Here is a 16228-nt window from a genome sequence, read left to right on the forward strand (position 1 = left end):
ACTTCACGGCACCTGGTTTTATCAGATTGCTTTTGATTCTCCCTTTTTTGAGCATAGTTGCTGTTCTTTTGTTTTTGTTTTTTTGCTCAGTGATGAAGCATCAATGCATAATTTGTCTGAAAGAAATGTCAGCTTGTCATTGTGGAACAATCGTGAGCTACAGAATGTAATGTAAGCTAACAGCTTCCAGCCCCCCGGGTCCGTGTTTCCAGTGAGCATTTATTTTATTTTATTTTATTATTTTTTTTATCTGTTAATGAAGCGGGTCTGTTTCCCAGGGGGAGGGGGGGAGGGTTACACTGAAGACATGGAGGGAGTTTAAAGCTTTATGTGTCGTGCTCTGCAAAGACTCACTTGGTGAATCGCGGACACAGGCGGCTGGAGCAGTTTCTTTTATTTTATTTTATTTTTTTCCTCGTAGGACTGTTTGAGCCACATGACGACGAAACTTTTCTCTGCAAACATCCCTGTTCTAATAAAATGTTTTAGAGGTGTTACATGTATCCTGTTGATGGCTGTGGGGTTGTTTCGGCCGATGCTGTGATTTTAAAGGTGTAAAGAAACACTGCGACTCTTAACTGCTTCAGGCAGGAGGAGGCTGTGGTGTTACAGGAGTTACAGTAGAATTTATCCTGATGTGCTGCAGTTCAGTAACGGAAGGTTAAAAAAATTGATTCTTTAAACATTAATAGAACAGAAAGACTCTATTAATCCCAGAGAGAAATACTTTTACATTTCTCTACAAAGAATAGAAAATTAACAGAATAAATTCGGTCATAAATGCACACTTTATAAATGGAGGTGGACCTAGCATGACGTCACCGCCCGGTGCGCACGCGCCGCTACAGGACACCGGAAGAATGGAGGCGGCGAAGCGTCGAGCGGCGCCGGAGCGCAGGACGCCTCCGGCCGGTGGAGAGGGCTCCACGCCGCGGCCGCGGCCGCCGGGGGACGCCTCGCCGGTGCTCGTGAAGCTGCTGGCGGCTTTGTTTTACGGCGTCAGCTCGTTTCTCATCGTGGTCGTCAACAAGAGCGTCCTCACGAGCTACAGGTAGAAAGTTCAGAGTCCAGCTGAGCGGCGGCGGCGCGCGACAGGCGGGAAACAAACTCCATCCTTTCACATGTTATATTAAAATATCCGGATGCATGAGTTATTCTGATATTAATTCATACCGATATGAATTTAGACATTGTTGATTCTTTTGTCCATGTCTCAAGAAGTCTGATGTTTGTAATCCTCCCTCCTCCCCAATATCCAGGTATGACGGAATAGTAATTACCCAGCTTCCTGTTAGGGTTGACCTATGTAAACAGAAAATAATAATCTGTATTTTATAATAAATTTTACTTTAATAATTTAATATCACTAAAATGTTTTTACATAGATTTCAGGTAATGATTTAAAGGTTTTAAGGTGCTTAAAAATTTTTTTGTTCATTCAACGGCGTTTTGCTGAGTAATAGTTGGCTAATTATTAATGCGCATTTTATTTATGAGCGCCTTTCAACAACTGGCACTATAGACTAATAGTTTATACCAGCATGCGAACATACAGCACCCCACAAATTACACTGTTTTCTGAGTAGTGGATATTTTTCCTATTAAAATGTGAAAATTGCCTGAAACTTCTTTGTTTGTTGTGAGAGTATACATACAAAACATAATTTTAAAAGAAAAATGAAAAAAAAAACCCACTTTAACTCAGGTTGAATAATAGCGTCAAATATTAATATTATGTAAGTTCAGCAGAAACTCTGAAATCAGAGCTGAAATGGGACACTACATTTTCTGAGCTGTTTCTGTGGTTTTTTTATCTCCTGAGGATGGAAACTGCCTGCAGACTGAGAGTCGCAGCTTTGATCCTTAGAGAAGTTATTGTGGGCTGTATGACTTGATTTCTGAGCCATTTTTCAAACTGTTTTTCAGATTTCCATCGTCCACATGCGTTGGCATCGGCCAGGTGTGTGTGTGTGTGTGTGTGTGTGTGTGTGTGTGTGTGTGTGTGTGTGTGTGTGTGTGTGTGTGTGTGTGTGTGTGTGTTCACTGAAACTCAAGTCACAGTGCTGTTTTTTACTGAAGAGCAGCTCCTGACCGTGTGTGTGTCCTCTGATGCAGATGCTGGCTACGATCGTGGTGCTGAGGACTGGGAAGATGCTGGGTGTCATTTCTTTCCCAGACGCAGATCTGAGCGTCCCACGGAAGGTGAAGTGTGTTAAATAATTCATCCTGCACTCGATACATTTTGACTGTACTGGAATGACTTGATCCTGTTCCATCAGATGTTTCCACTGCCTCTATTGTATGTTGGGAATCAAATATCAGGACTGTTTGGGACACAGCGGCTGAAGTGAGAAGCTTGTTAAAACTTTTTTATGATTTCAAATGGGTCCACAAATCTGAGACGCTGTATTTCCTCCTCTCAGTTTACCCATGTTTACCGTTCTGAGGAGGTTCAGCATCTTTTTCACCATGGTGTTCGAAGGCCTCCTGCTCAAGTCGGTCAAGCTGCTCCTTCATGCAAATTCCTTCAATTTAATCAGTGATTTTTCTGACTGAACAGTATTTTTGTTTTGTTTTCCTCCTCGTCGCAGGAGAACCTACTCTGCTGCTATTAAAATGACGGTGTTCACCATGATTTTGGGGGCGTTTGTCGCAGCCAGGTGAGTCCGTCAGGTCCTCAAACCTCCTGATCGGAACGCAGGTTTTCGTCTCATCCTTTCCTCTGTTCTGCAGCGACGATTTAGCCTTTGACCTGGAGGGATACGTGTTTATAATGCTGAACAACGTCCTGACGGCGGCCAGCGGGGCGTACGTCAAGCAGAAACTGGACTCTAAAGTGAGCAGCGGCGCAGATGCACGCCTCCTCAGCCTGAAGGCTCAGACACCGACGCTCTGCTGTTTCCACAGGAGCTGGGCAAATACGGACTCCTTTATTACAACGCGCTCATCATGATTTTTCCTACTGTGGCGTACGCTCACTACTCCGGAGACTTGCAGATGGTGAGTTTTCCCGGTGAGGGGTGCGAGTATCTGAGTGTGAGACGTTGTGAGTCAGTGCCGTTTGTTTGCGTGTGTTTTGGGTGCAGGGGTGGCAGCATGAAGGCTGGTCCGACTGGCTGTTTGTGGTGCAGTTTGTGCTCTCCTGTGTCATGGGGTAAAGTGTTCTCACGGCGGGTAATGATCCCAGGATGCATTTCACCGCGTCTCACTGCTGTTTGCTGCGTCGCAGCTTCGTGTTGATGTACTCCATCTTGCTGAGCACGCAGCACAACTCCGCCCTCACCACCTCCATCGTCGGCTGCATTAAGGTACCTCCACCCTCCCTCCGTCCCTCCCTCCGTCCTGGACGATTCCTCCACGCACACCCCCGTGTGAAGTCACTCTTGTTGTGGAATATCCTCAGAACGTGGTGGTGACGTACATCGGCATGGCGTTCGGCGGAGACTACATCTTCACCTGGACCAACTTCCTCGGCCTGAACATCAGGTGGGAGCCGCTGGGGGGGGGGGGGGGTCTGCCGGGGTCCGGGCCGGGGTTTTCCTCAGTCTAAAAGGTGCTGTAGGCAGGATTCCGCATCTCCGCCATCTTGCTTAGGGTTACCTAAGAAAGATGGCGATTTGACCCATCTAAGATGGCGATTTGAAACCCAGCACAGCCAATCCTGTCCTGTTTACTCTGACATCAAGTTAAGCCCCTCCCACAAGAACGTGCGACAAATGCGCCTCGACCAATCACGGTTAGAGCCTCAGGGGCTCTTCTGATTGGTCAAAGATACCTGGAGCTGTTGAGATTCCTTTTCAGCTCAGAACAGAGACAGATGGAAACGCTGCGCCCTCGCGGAAGTGAGATTATGCTACACTCCTAAAGGATTATCAATGGATACTCTAACATTTAATCCAAAGAAAAAACAGAAAAATTAGCATTGACTAGCAAAATCCTGCCTACAGCACCTTTAAGTTTGTCCTCTGTTTCACGCAGCATCGCCGGAAGCCTCGTTTACTCCTACATCACCTTCATGCAAGAACACACAAGTAAGCAAGCTGTCGAGAACGAAGAGAAGTAACCGCCAGAAACTCTCCAAACTAACATGTTTCATTTCGAATTCAACAGAAAAGGCGTGAAGAACTACAACCAGCGCACATCAAGCACGTGGACAAGTTTAACTGTTTTACAGTTTCATTATTTTTATAATCACGATTTGCCTATTTTCTTGATTTTAAAAGACTTTGTATGAAAATACACTGAAATCGACTCATTCGACTCGTGTCTTCCTGCATTCGCGACCCAAGACACGACAGCCGGAGTTCATTAATACATTTATTAAATATAGCCAATGTTATTCCATTCAAAGCCAGTCATGGAATTACACTTCATTTTAATCCATGTCATTTACAGAGGTAAAAAGATCACCATCAAACGAAGGAGGGGAAGGGGAAAAGAAATTGACCGTATCGACAATATTTTTAAACTTAATTTCTTAAAGTCAAACACTGAAGCATTAAGCCGAACAGCTGCTGTACCAAATAAAAACGAAAAAGCTAAGGTCTTCCACGTCACGCCGCAGACCCTGGAGAGACGGGGATACTGGCAGCACAGGAATGCCGGGGAACTGGAATGGCTACTTTCATTTATTATTACATCCATCTTGGGAGACGTTTCCTGACAAAGAGCACAGCCGATGAGGAAGACCCCAGAATACAGAGATGAACAGTTATACGTTTAAAAAAAAAAAAAAGAAAAAAAGAAAAGGAAAAAAAACAAAACAAATGTACCAGCTGCTCAAAGTAAGAAATCTATACAAACTTTACATGAAAAAATCACATTCTGTCTAGTAAAAACAAAGTTGAGCAAAGCACTGACTATGAAAATCCAAAAATACAGAGATCTTCTACAGGAGTTATAATACAGGACATCACTGATGTCAGCTGCTCCGCACAAACAGACCGCCGGTCTATTCTCTGAAACACACAGCTCTGGAGTGACGCCGCTCGCCGTCGGTACAAGATGAGAAACATACAATCAAAGTGCAGCTGCAGCGGGTGGGCAGCAGGCGGCGCCTCGTCTCTGCCTGCGCTGCAGCTTCGGACAACTCGAGAACATAATCGTTAGAAAACGCGTCCGGTTCTGCTATAGAGCCTCGACAGCAAACAATCGGCTTTAACAGCAATGACCCATCATTATTTATTCTTTTTTTCTTGTGTCAAAAAATATAAATATCTCTCGTGTAAAAAAATATCACAGGTGAGTTCTTTTCTTTAAGTACAAATAGAAAAAAAAAAAAAAAAAAGAAGAAGGTGGAAATTCTTGGCAAAATTTAGTCACTCAGTGTCCGAACGGGGGTCTGGATGAGGGGAGGAGATGCTCTGCAGGACATGATGGAGCTGCGTACTTTGGGATCAGCTGAGCGGGCAATCGGGAGGAGGCGACTGTGGCGCCCCCCGGAGGACAGGCTGCAGTCTGGGCGCTGCGACTGTCCGAGACTCCAAACCAAAGATACAATATGTAAAAGAACCTCGATGGGGACGTCGCCCGAACAGAAAGTGTTTTTTTTTTTTTTTACATGATCGAGTGTGTTCTCTCAGACCGGAGGAGGCAGCAGGTAAAGACCCCCGTTACTGTTATCACACTCTTCAGAAGCTGAAGCGCCGCACTAATGACCACCGGGAGCCTTTCAGGGGGGAAACCCTACAACTCTATGTATGAAGTGTTTTGTAGCAGCGGGACGATCCTGGTGATGAATTACCCAGCAGCAGTCACTTCCTCGGTTCAGAACAGTGAGAACAGCTGGTTACAGGAAATCTGCTCTGATCTGTGGGGGAGGGAGGAAACCGGCCCGCTGGCCTCGTTTAACCCCGCTCCTCACATGTGGACCATCGGCCGTGCTGCTTTTCTCCTTCAGGGATCCTAGAATGTGAGGTGAGGAGCTCCTCCTCCTCGGCGTAAAGCCACCGCTGGAAAAACAGCAGACCGCGATTCTGGCTTTGTTTTGGGAGCTTTTTCCAACCACAGTCTGTCATTCTGCTTCAGCAGCAGCTTTCCGGTTCCACAACGTCTGACCTCTGGATCTTGAGCTGCAGGGACCCACAGCTCATCTTACATATTGTAACTTTGTGGAGTGTTTGTCGTCCTCTGCTCCCTGCAGACGACCCACTGGGGGGAAGGGGGCGGCGGGGGAGGGGGGGGGGGGGTCAATCCCAATCCCGGCCCGCTCCGGAGCGTTCAGTTCTCCTGTGTTCTGGATGCTTCTGTCTCACTTTGGCCCACTTGTTCTGCCTCCGTCCGGCAGCGTTTGGCCGGCCTGTCGAGCGCCGCCGCCGCCGTGTCTCTGTGGTCCAGCAGAGGCTCCAGGGAGCCGTTGGTGTCGCGGCCGGGCGGGGCCGGCTGGCTGCAGCCGTTGGAGCTGCTGTCTGAACCTGGCGGTGGAGGAGGAGGAGGAGCAGCAGCAGCAGCAGTGTCCGGCGCGGGGTGAGAAGGCCCGTTGGACTGAACTCCCTCAGCTTTCACTTGGGTCACTGAGGGCAGCTGAGCGCCGTCTGCTTGGTGACATGAATTGTGGCTCGCAATGCCTGTCAAAAGGAGAGGAAGACTGAGTGTTCGGCCCCTTGCGACTCATTCCAGCCCGCTGCGAGCAGCGATTGGCTGGTCGGCTCACCGTTCTGACTGCTGCCGTCTTCCCTCTCTGAGTGGCTGGTGCTGCTGCTGGAGGTGGTGGGCGGCGGCGACGCAGCTCTGCTGGACGCCGCGCTTTCAGTCTCATCTAGTAATCTGTCCATATAATCTCTGAAGGACACACAGCAGCAGACGTCTGATCACAACGCAGCTCCGACTCACAACATTTTCCACCGTAAAACATTCACGACTGACCGCTTTATGAAACATTAACGTCCAATCCTGCGCCCGTGCACCGACTTCAGTATTTGTAATAAATCTTAAACATTAGCACTGCCATCGCGTGAAGCTCTTCATAACAAACTGGTTTACGTGAACATTTTAAATCAAAACGTTTGTCAAATAGCGAGAGAGCCTGAGCTCTTCAAAGTGACGCACCAGAATAAACGTGACAGAAAACACACCGACTTGAAGCGCGAATACGTTTTCTACATCGACACGTATTGCTGTAAGACTTACGTGACACCTGGATGAAGGTTGTATTTCCTTTTCCCAAGTCTGGTTTGCTGTGCAAAGAAATCATAACGCTCAGACTTCTTCCACATGTAATAAAAGGCCACACATTCTCCTACAGACCTAGTTCTCACCTGAAAGATTTAATTCAGCAGACATGAAATGACCATTATTACCATCGCCTCAACAGGTTCAGCACAAATTCAGACATGTTCACAGAAGAGACAAATCAAACTGCTGCAATGGACAAAAGTCAAAATCAGCGACAAGTTTCAGCATTTTAGGAGGAAGTTTGATTTGTCTCAAACAGAAAATGAAACAGATTCCAAACTTTAGCATTCAACATTAATATAAAATTCAAACACAACATTTATGATTCTTTACATGTTTTTTCCCCACATATTGAGTCTTTTGAATTGTTTGCATTAGACACAAGTTTTAATCAGGTTATAATCATGTGGTGGATTAAGGATTCAATCACACAAACACATACTGTAGTTACTAAATGCTTTGATTTTAACTCTGTGAGCAGTGGCTCCCGTTTCCCTGAGAAGGGCCGATCCGATACGTCAAAAACGTCACTGAAACCAAACGCCGCTGAACACGAGTCTCTCAGTCAAACTGAAGCAGGAGACTTCAAAACAAGCTCAACGGTTGGCTTCCAGGGTCACCCCAGATATTTTTAATTCGGTTATCATGATGTTCGATCAGAATATTTCATTTTGACAGTAACAGGCCAAACCTCGGGGCTGGGATGAGATTATAACCACTGCTTTCAGCCACATTTTTGGGGGATTGAATTCACTCAGAGCTCTGAGCACTTCCAACTCAGACCAGCATTTAAGAGAATTTTTCTGAAAAAATTTAGATTCCATCAACATTTTGTAATTTTCGGAACTGAATTCATGTCCACGTGTTTCTGAATTGTTAGGTGGCATGAACAGGAGAGCAATACCACAAGAGGATCTAAGACACAGTCAGAATTACAAAGAGTCCATTAGTATGAGTTCTAGAGAACACTCTTCTTACCTTGTTGGCCTGTATTAAATGAAAGTCTTTCCCATAAGCTTTTAGTCCTTGTTCAAAATTTCTACATTCCTCTTCAGTCCAGACAGATAACTCTTCTGTTTCAGAGGAGAAAGGTGTTAATTCCACATCTGGAGTCAAATCTTAGGAGCAAATACTCAATAAGTCCAATACAATGATCAAACAAAATGTGAGGAGCCTCTGAGCAGAGCTCTGCTTACCTCTGGCTGCCTTTACATTAAACCTTAGTCTTCTTAAAGCTTCATCTGTGTCAAAGTCACACTTTACTAGCTCATACAAAGCCTGTAGAGAAACAGAAAGGAGTTGGAATCAGCCGTCCAGCCCACTGCAGGGATGGAGCTGGGTGTTTGTGGTCTCTCGCTTCTCACCTGCTCGTTGTCTTTGATATGGGAACCCTCTGGGATTGCATCCACTCCCTTCTCATCTCCCGTCCGCCTCGACGCTTCAGTCAGAAACTCCACCACTTTGCCTTCAGGGAGACACTCCGGGTTCCATAACAACTGGTCATCGTTTTCATAAACTAAAGTTTAGAGAAAAACATTAAAAAAAAAACATCAGTGAGCCACCTGGAGCCGATCTCCACCTCTTCAGAAGACGACAGCAGTGATAAAACCCCCTGCTTACCTCTCTCGTTGTCTTTGTATTTACACAGACCCACTGGGGTTTCTGCCTGGTACATTGAACCCACCATGATCTCCTGTGAGGAGAAACGTTGGTTAGATCGCCCGAAAGCTTTTAACATGAAAACATTTCAGCACAGATTTGGACTTGAATGTATTCTTGAACCACAAACTGATCTGAAAGCCTCGGTAAAAGCCTTCAAAGGTCACTGGAGAATGCCTGCTGTAGCTAAACTTCTCTATTTTGAGTTACATGTTTTTATTGTTTAAGTCTTAAAAAGTTAACAGAAGAGTAAAAATCTCTCTAATCAGTTCTTCATGACTTGAGTTATATCAAACCTTTTTCCAGTCCTCAGATGGGACATAGTCCTCGTCTTCATCCGACTCTTCTTCTGCATCATTGCTGCCTTTAGAAAAATGTTACATTTATTTATAAGTCGGGTGAATCTCAAAAGAAAATCTGCGGTGTTGTAGGTTGTGAAAATGAGAAACCATACTTTCAAAGTATTTCAGCTTCTGTGGACGGATGAGCTCGACTGTGCCGAGCGACCGGACTGAGCGCGTGCGACCTTCGCAGATCGCCTGGGGCTCGGCGCCCTGTCCCGACGAGTTCTTAACATCGTCGGTCTGAGAACACACGGGGGGAAAGGCAGGAACGCACGTCAACAGGTTTCAAGCCTCGGCTGAGCTTCTAGATAGTTCACTAAACCCAAAGAAACTTCAGCAACACAAAACAGACCTCAGTCCTTTTCAGCTCGCCAGTGCTCCTGCTGCTTTCGTCGTTGTCAAGGTCTTCCTCCTCCTCCTCTTCCTCATCATCTTCCTCTTCTTCGGGTTCTTCCTCCTCCTCCTCTTCATCCTCATCTGCTGGTGATCTGCCCCCATAACCGTAGAGACTCAAGAGCTCATGAATGGGCATTTCTCCCTCCTGTCACAAGAAAAGCTACGTTGGTTCCAACACCAAAGAGTCAAACCTGAGAAGAAGTGAGGTGCTTTCTTTCCACTGCACCACTGTGTCCCCTGTTAACAATACACTGGTTACTGTGTGGGGACTGCACTGCACCCTCATGGTCAACTTTAAGTGTAATTCAATCACTATAATGTCATTTATAAAGGTATTATTAAAAAAAATGGTTTTGTTAAAATCCACAAATGATGAAATTGTTCTTATCCATGACTGAAATTTCCTGAAACTAACCCGTGCCAGATCCTCGATCTCATTGGCATTAGCTTCATCTGATGCTGCCAGAGTTTCCTCTTCCTCCATTGTGCGTTCATCATCAAAGTCATGGACGAGCATGTCTGCCGAAGGGTCGAAATCATGGTCATCGGAACCTGCTGAACCTCCTGGAAACGCAAGCGCAGACATTTCAAGATGGCCGAGAAGCGACAGAAGTTCGATAACAGTCCCATCAGTGTTGTAATATGAATATGTTCTACAGATTACATCTTCAGAGGTGGAGGATATGTAACCTGATAATTGCTGTATTGATATAGTGTATATAATATTGTGTCTGGCTTAAATAAAGAATGAATATATAATATTGCCATTTCTTCTAAACATGAATATCCTAATTTCATTACATGAAAGAAGAAATGCTTTAAATCTAACAATGACAATAAGTGCTCGATGAAATACATGCAGTTTTGATCATCATCACACTATTAATATAACAGACAGTAAAATACTGACGCTACAAGACAAACATAATCTCCGACAGCAGACATTCTCTATAGAGCATCCAAGACAATAATCACATTTTTGATTCAACGGAACAAAATAGTTCTTCTACTTTGTGACAGTCTGTTTAAAGTCTTTGCCGTAAGACGCCATATTGTGTTCACATATTGCTCTTTCTTTACACGATGCAGCATTCACTACCTCTAACTAAAAAACAGATAATGATTTCTGGACGTGTTCCTGATCTCATGCAGTGGTTTCCAGTAGAAACTCACTCCTGGTCATGTTTATGTGTTGTATTTTGACCCATCTCTTTTTTAAAAAAAAAGTTACTTTAGCATCATTTTTCTATTCATATAAGATGTATATATCACTATTCTCTTGATAATTCCAAACTATATAAGAAGCCTGAATAAATGAAAGACAGACATGATACTTAGGTTTCAGTGATTGCTGTAAAACATTAAATATATATTCAGCAAACACACACAAAAATAAACATTAACAAATATATCAAAAACAGATACATTTTTTCCAAAGTATTTTTTATTTTATATAAAAGGTAAAAAGTTTGGCTTTTTCCCCTCACCTTATCAATTTAATAACATGAAGCACAATAAATATTTAATATAAAGCTAATTAAGCCGAATGTTCTCATTACTGCAGTTTACATAAACTAATTGTAACTATTTGAAGATGGTTTGATATCTGGAATAGTGTGAAGGTCAGTTGTGAACCTCAAACGGAGATCAAATAAAATAAATTCACTACCAGCCAAAAAGCCCTTTAAAATGTTACATCATTTTGTTTGATGTCTGTATTTTCAAACACTTAGGGCTGATACTTATACCGGGATTGTTAATCGTTCGTGTGTTTGTGCTGCGCGTAAACCACAGATGTTTCATTCCGCATCATTTCCTCAGTCAACAACAGAAAGAGTAATCCAGCTGTATTCAGGTTACCTGGGCTCGAATTCCCGAGGGAGGGCTGAAAAGCAGAAAAATAAAAATGGTGACATAAATAAAAATGAGTCAAAATTTAAGACGCAAACTGCATTTAAATGTGAGTGAGAAACGGTAAACAGAGACCTATTAAAATGGTGGAGTGGCCTCAAAGGGAGCTCGAGGAAGAGAAAAAAAGCGCGCCCGACCTGGTGCCCTAAAGGCTGACTGCAGTTTAACAAAGAGTCCTGTCACTGCCTCCTGCGGGGGGAAACCCTGCCGCACCACATTAGGACAATATCGCGAGCACGGACAGGCTTTTCGCTTGTATTTCCTCACAGTCGATCCAGAGAAACCAGCGCTCACTAGCATGATCTCCTCAACTCGCTAACTTGCATTACAAGTTGCCAGCTTGTTAATTTCCCTTTATATTGACGCTAACGTCTTCAAGTTGAGCTTGGTATCAACAGCTGGCGATTAATGGCCACAAAACAGCCCGCAACACATTTCCAAACACGAAAAATCTGCCGCGGTGCGAACTGAAATGGTTACAAGGGAGAGTTCAGTGTTTTTTAACAAAGCCTGGAAGTCCTCCGCTAAAACCGCTGCTAACGTTGCTAACGCTAGCTAAATCCGAAGTTTACTAAACATGCTCGAGTTGGAGAAATTATCATTATCCAGCAGCGAAAACGGGCCGTCACAAATTCTCTGGCTCAAGGCTACGACACGCGCACGTTGTATAGATTCACCCGAGCGAACCACGCAGAGGGAGAATTTTTATTTTTTTTTCCGAATATTTATTTCACTTTCTTACCTCCGCCATGTTTGCAATCCTGCAGGGTCACGTCAGGGGTCAGCGGGAGTCCCGGATGTAGAGCCCCGCCCACCCGCAGTATGGAGCGCGTGAGGGCTGCGATCATATGATGATAACATCATTAATGATAAATTCATTTAAAGCGATCATAAACCTTTGCTCGTCTTTACAAATATATCAGGTGCCATACAATATAAGCAGTTATATATGATACATTTCATAAAAAAAACATAAACCTTTACAAATACAAATATATACTGTCTCATGTCAAATGTGTCCATAAGTCAAAACCACTTTTATTCAACAATTTTCATACATCTCAAAGGTTCAGTGAAGATTAAATGTAGCCCATATAAATGATTCAAACATTTGAACAATTGGTTTGAGGATGCTGAAGGACTGTATGAATGACACCTGTTGCAGAGGAAAACCCAAGAAAGAGTAATCTTGTGCTTTTTAAAAAAAATAAATATGGCTGTTTTGAATATGTGCTTTCATTGCAAATGTTGTAGCAGAAGATATAAACAGGATATTCTGCCTCACATTTCACATCATGCAGAAATAAAAAGGGCCCAACGAAGCAACTTCATGAGCGAAACCAGTGAGAAGAGACAAAACAAAAAAGCGACACAACTAAAAAGGAAATAGAGACAATAGCCAGGAGTGGAATGAGAAAATGATAAATACAAACAATACTGTAATTACTTTTTTTTTTAGATATTTGTATTTTTTTTACTGATTGAGTCAGTTTAATGTAGTTCTGCCACTGCAAGTTTCTACTTGATGCATTCACAATGTGAAACATTCAAACCCTTTGATCTGCATTGTAATAATGATAACAAGCACATTTATTTTACTATCAATACTGAAATCTAATTGTTCTCAGTATATTTAATAGTGTGTTGGTAACAAGCACTTTGAGGTGAATCTTATTACACAACACAGTTTAAGTTCTGACCGGTAATTACAACAACCTTTTCTTGGAATCACTGATTTATGCCTTTGATAGTGGCCACACACACCACTATGTTGCTATGTAGAGAGCAATCATCTCTTTTAGTTATCTCACGCAATCCATTAGTCAAGACTTTTCAGATTCTACGGCAATAAAAATCTCTTTAGCGCTTACAAAAATATCATTCAGCGATCTTCGCAATGGTTGGGATTCCCACACACCCCCCAAATGGCCGGCCTGACATCCGCCTGTAAAAGCTCATGATGGTCACCCGAGATAACGAGATAATATTTACACAGATCCAGGGAGGATGACTCACTGGAGGCTGAACATATAAGACTGCGCTGGACGCCTTGTGAGTGTCAACAACATGAGAACTTCAGCGCTGCTCGTCACGCTGCTGTGCACGATTTGTGCAGCACAGCTTCAGACAAGGGACAACGCAAACCCACTGCGGCTGTGCGGTCGAGCGTTTCTGCGGGCGGTGGTGTACACGTGTGGAGGATCCAGGTGGAGAAGACAGATGGGTGAAGAGGACACTTTGACAGCAGGTCAGTTGAATTTTCCCAGATGATGTTGAGTTTACTCTCGCAACACAAAAATGCATTAAAATGACAAACTTGGACTAAATCAAGGTGTGTATCTCTGAGCAGCACACAGACAGCTGGACCCTCTAAACATGGCAGATGTGCTGCGACTGAGCCGTCACTGGCGGGACCAAAACCAGGCTCTAATGTCAGCGTGCTGTCAACAAGGCTGCCGGAGAAGCGAGCTGTCCCTGCTCTGCTAGGAGGGAATCACCTCCAGGAGGCCGTCACGGATGATATGTCACAGAAAGATAACTGTGTGGAATAATGTAATACACCTTTAATTATGCAAAAATAAAACATGAAAAGAAAACACCTTGGTTTGAAAATTCTTCAGCAACAGATATAACACTATTTCATGAGAAATACAGAGATGAAATTAGGCTTTTCATGGAATAGTGTTTTACCTATTCCATGTAAATACCGTAGACGATCGCCACACCAAACAAAGAGTTGTTTTTGAAGGAGTAGGAAGCAAAGTTGTCGTTATTTGCATCCCAGAGGCAGCGGCTGTTCATCTGCATGCCCTGCGCAGCGAGCTCGCCAATGGTGACCAGGACGACAAGTTTATATCTGGGGATCATGAGGTCCTTAACACCGGCTTTTATCACCTGGAAAGGCCGAAGTGGAGAATCAGTGTCTATGCAGAAGTGCTTCTAAATACATTCAAATAGAGTTGCACAGATTTACCTCTGATAGCGTTTTGGTCATTTTTCGAGCCCACTCTACTTCATACTTTTCCAGCTGGAGGTTAGTAGCGAGAACATCCTTCAGTATGTCTGTGACTGTAGAGATTGGGAAGCGTTTGGAAGGTCCTGTAGAGCAAAGAAGAAAAACAACCAACCCAGTGAACAAGACTTAACCTCTCTCTACTCTTTTTTGTCTAGTTCAAAATGAATGTATAGCTTTGGTATTATACAATTTGAAAAACAATGTACAGGTGCATCTCAAAAATTAGAATCACATGTTGATTACTGATTAAACATTTCTGAGATCCAGCCACATTATTCTGAAGGGGTGATAGCATCAACATAACTTCAATCATGTGTGGTTACTCAAAGTGTTTGCATAATGTCCTCTCACCCAGTTGGTAGGTGTTCGGCATTGTTTTAGCCGTCATCATGTCGTCATGGTGTCCCAGTTCGTCCATCCCTGACACTGTGCTTATGGAGCTGTAAGACAGCTGAATGAGCCTGAGGAGACTACTGACAGACACCGACTAACCCCAATGAGGCCAAACAGCAGCTTTATACAGCAGATCTTACCAAGAGTATTTTCTGAACATTAGTCAGATTACATGTCACAAAAATATACTTTTGTCATATGACAATTAAGAATCTGGAACTTCCTTGAATCTTAAAGGGACGATGTGGCTAGTAATGACTTACTCCTTTGTTTTGCCAGTGTATTCTTTGCCTCTGGCTCCATGGCTTCTCTCTGAAGGTGCGTTTTTCTTCTCTTTTCTAGACATTGTGTCCTTGACCGGCTCAGCCATGACGGTTTATCCCTCAGATCAGCCAATAACCTAAACATAAAACTTGTTTAGTACCTGAGTATATACAGTGAATGGTGACACAGAGCTAAACCTTCAAGGATTCAACTTAATTCAAAGATGATATCAAATGATTAGCACAAATAGTTTGAGTAATGGTTAACATCATAAAAAGTAAACAGGCAAGACCTTGAATTGAATACAAAATGCTCGATGAAAAATTTTGCAATGAAGCAATTAGCTGACATAGTATCAACAGTATGTGTTTGGAACTCGATGATATGCAGAACATTAACAACCTGACGGTGTAGGATTTCCTGGCTTTTTATTGCATCTGTATTGTATGTGTAAACGATTTAAGAACCTCTGCAATACAAAGCAGTGGTTTCAATCAGCCTTTGGGTGGCACAAACTAAAGATTTAATGTGACGCTGTGTCGCCAGAAATCGATTTGTTTTTGTGTTCTGGAGCTGAATAAAGAAATACTGTGCTGAAAAAAAACTCTTTTTTTCATGTCGGAGAATTTAAAGGTTTAAATTGAAGAAGTTTTTACCGGTTTCAGGAACTCCAGCAGAATGAACCGCAGCACTGTTGTCAAGGCAACCGGGACTCGCGGATGTAAGTGACGTAATCGCGCGGATCAACCATTGGTCAGGTTCTCTGTGAGTGTCACGCCAAAGTCTCGCGAGATTATCGAATCTAACGACGACAGCCTGGACAAGCTGATTTCATTAAAGTGTTACTATTTAACGCAACCACTTGAAAATTTGAATCGTTGATTCATCTTCCTAATTTGTAGCTGTAGTAATTACCATAAAATGCCAAAAATGGCAAAAATAAAAAGAAGAAAAACGCTGCTGAAAGTTGTAGTTCATAACCTCCATAACCATGACCAGATGACTTTGTCGTTGTACTTTGATGATAATTCAAAAGTCTTCAAGTTTTAGTTTTTGTATAAAAGTTAAAATT

The 16228-nt window shown here is 43.4% G+C and overlaps 3 protein-coding genes across 4 annotated transcripts; 1 reads left to right on the plus strand and 2 right to left on the minus strand.

Annotated features, from left to right (window-relative positions):
- Positions 1-853: 853 nt before the first annotated feature.
- Positions 854-4716, plus strand: LOC115404951 (UDP-glucuronic acid/UDP-N-acetylgalactosamine transporter-like). The gene is made up of 13 exons (XM_030114310.1): positions 854-1051; positions 1927-1960; positions 2116-2202; positions 2280-2347; positions 2424-2495; positions 2592-2660; positions 2734-2836; positions 2908-3000; positions 3087-3154; positions 3230-3308; positions 3404-3486; positions 3979-4031; positions 4111-4716. The coding sequence occupies exons 1-13, from the start codon at positions 861-863 to the stop codon at positions 4119-4121; spliced, it is 1011 nt and encodes a 336-aa protein (XP_029970170.1). The 5' UTR covers positions 854-860; the 3' UTR covers positions 4122-4716.
- Positions 4717-5475: 759 nt separating this feature from the next.
- On the minus strand, positions 5476-12263 carry mier1b (mesoderm induction early response 1b, transcriptional regulator). 2 transcript variants are annotated; one of them, XM_030114305.1, is made up of 13 exons: positions 12226-12263; positions 11433-11457; positions 9988-10136; positions 9529-9717; positions 9287-9416; positions 9129-9196; positions 8794-8866; positions 8538-8689; positions 8370-8451; positions 8152-8246; positions 7129-7175; positions 6653-6780; positions 5476-6566 (listed from the first exon to the last, which is right to left on the minus strand). In XM_030114305.1, the coding sequence occupies exons 1-13, from the start codon at positions 12232-12234 to the stop codon at positions 6220-6222; spliced, it is 1494 nt and encodes a 497-aa protein (XP_029970165.1). In that variant the 5' UTR covers positions 12235-12263; the 3' UTR covers positions 5476-6219. The 2 variants fall into 2 exon arrangements, with proteins under 2 accessions (XP_029970165.1, XP_029970163.1); XM_030114303.1 differs by having other exon boundaries at positions 7129-7256.
- A 1777-nt stretch (positions 12264-14040) lies between these two features.
- Positions 14041-15858, minus strand: LOC115404952 (tctex1 domain-containing protein 1-B-like). Its single transcript, XM_030114311.1, has 5 exons — positions 15813-15858; positions 15156-15292; positions 14851-14939; positions 14458-14582; positions 14041-14378 (listed from the first exon to the last, which is right to left on the minus strand). The coding sequence occupies exons 2-5, from the start codon at positions 15260-15262 to the stop codon at positions 14175-14177; spliced, it is 525 nt and encodes a 174-aa protein (XP_029970171.1). The 5' UTR covers positions 15263-15292; positions 15813-15858; the 3' UTR covers positions 14041-14174.
- Positions 15859-16228: the final 370 nt, after the last annotated feature.

This window comes from Salarias fasciatus, chromosome 18 (assembly GCF_902148845.1).
Source record: "Salarias fasciatus chromosome 18, fSalaFa1.1, whole genome shotgun sequence".
Classification (NCBI taxonomy): Eukaryota; Metazoa; Chordata; class Actinopteri; order Blenniiformes; family Blenniidae; genus Salarias; species Salarias fasciatus.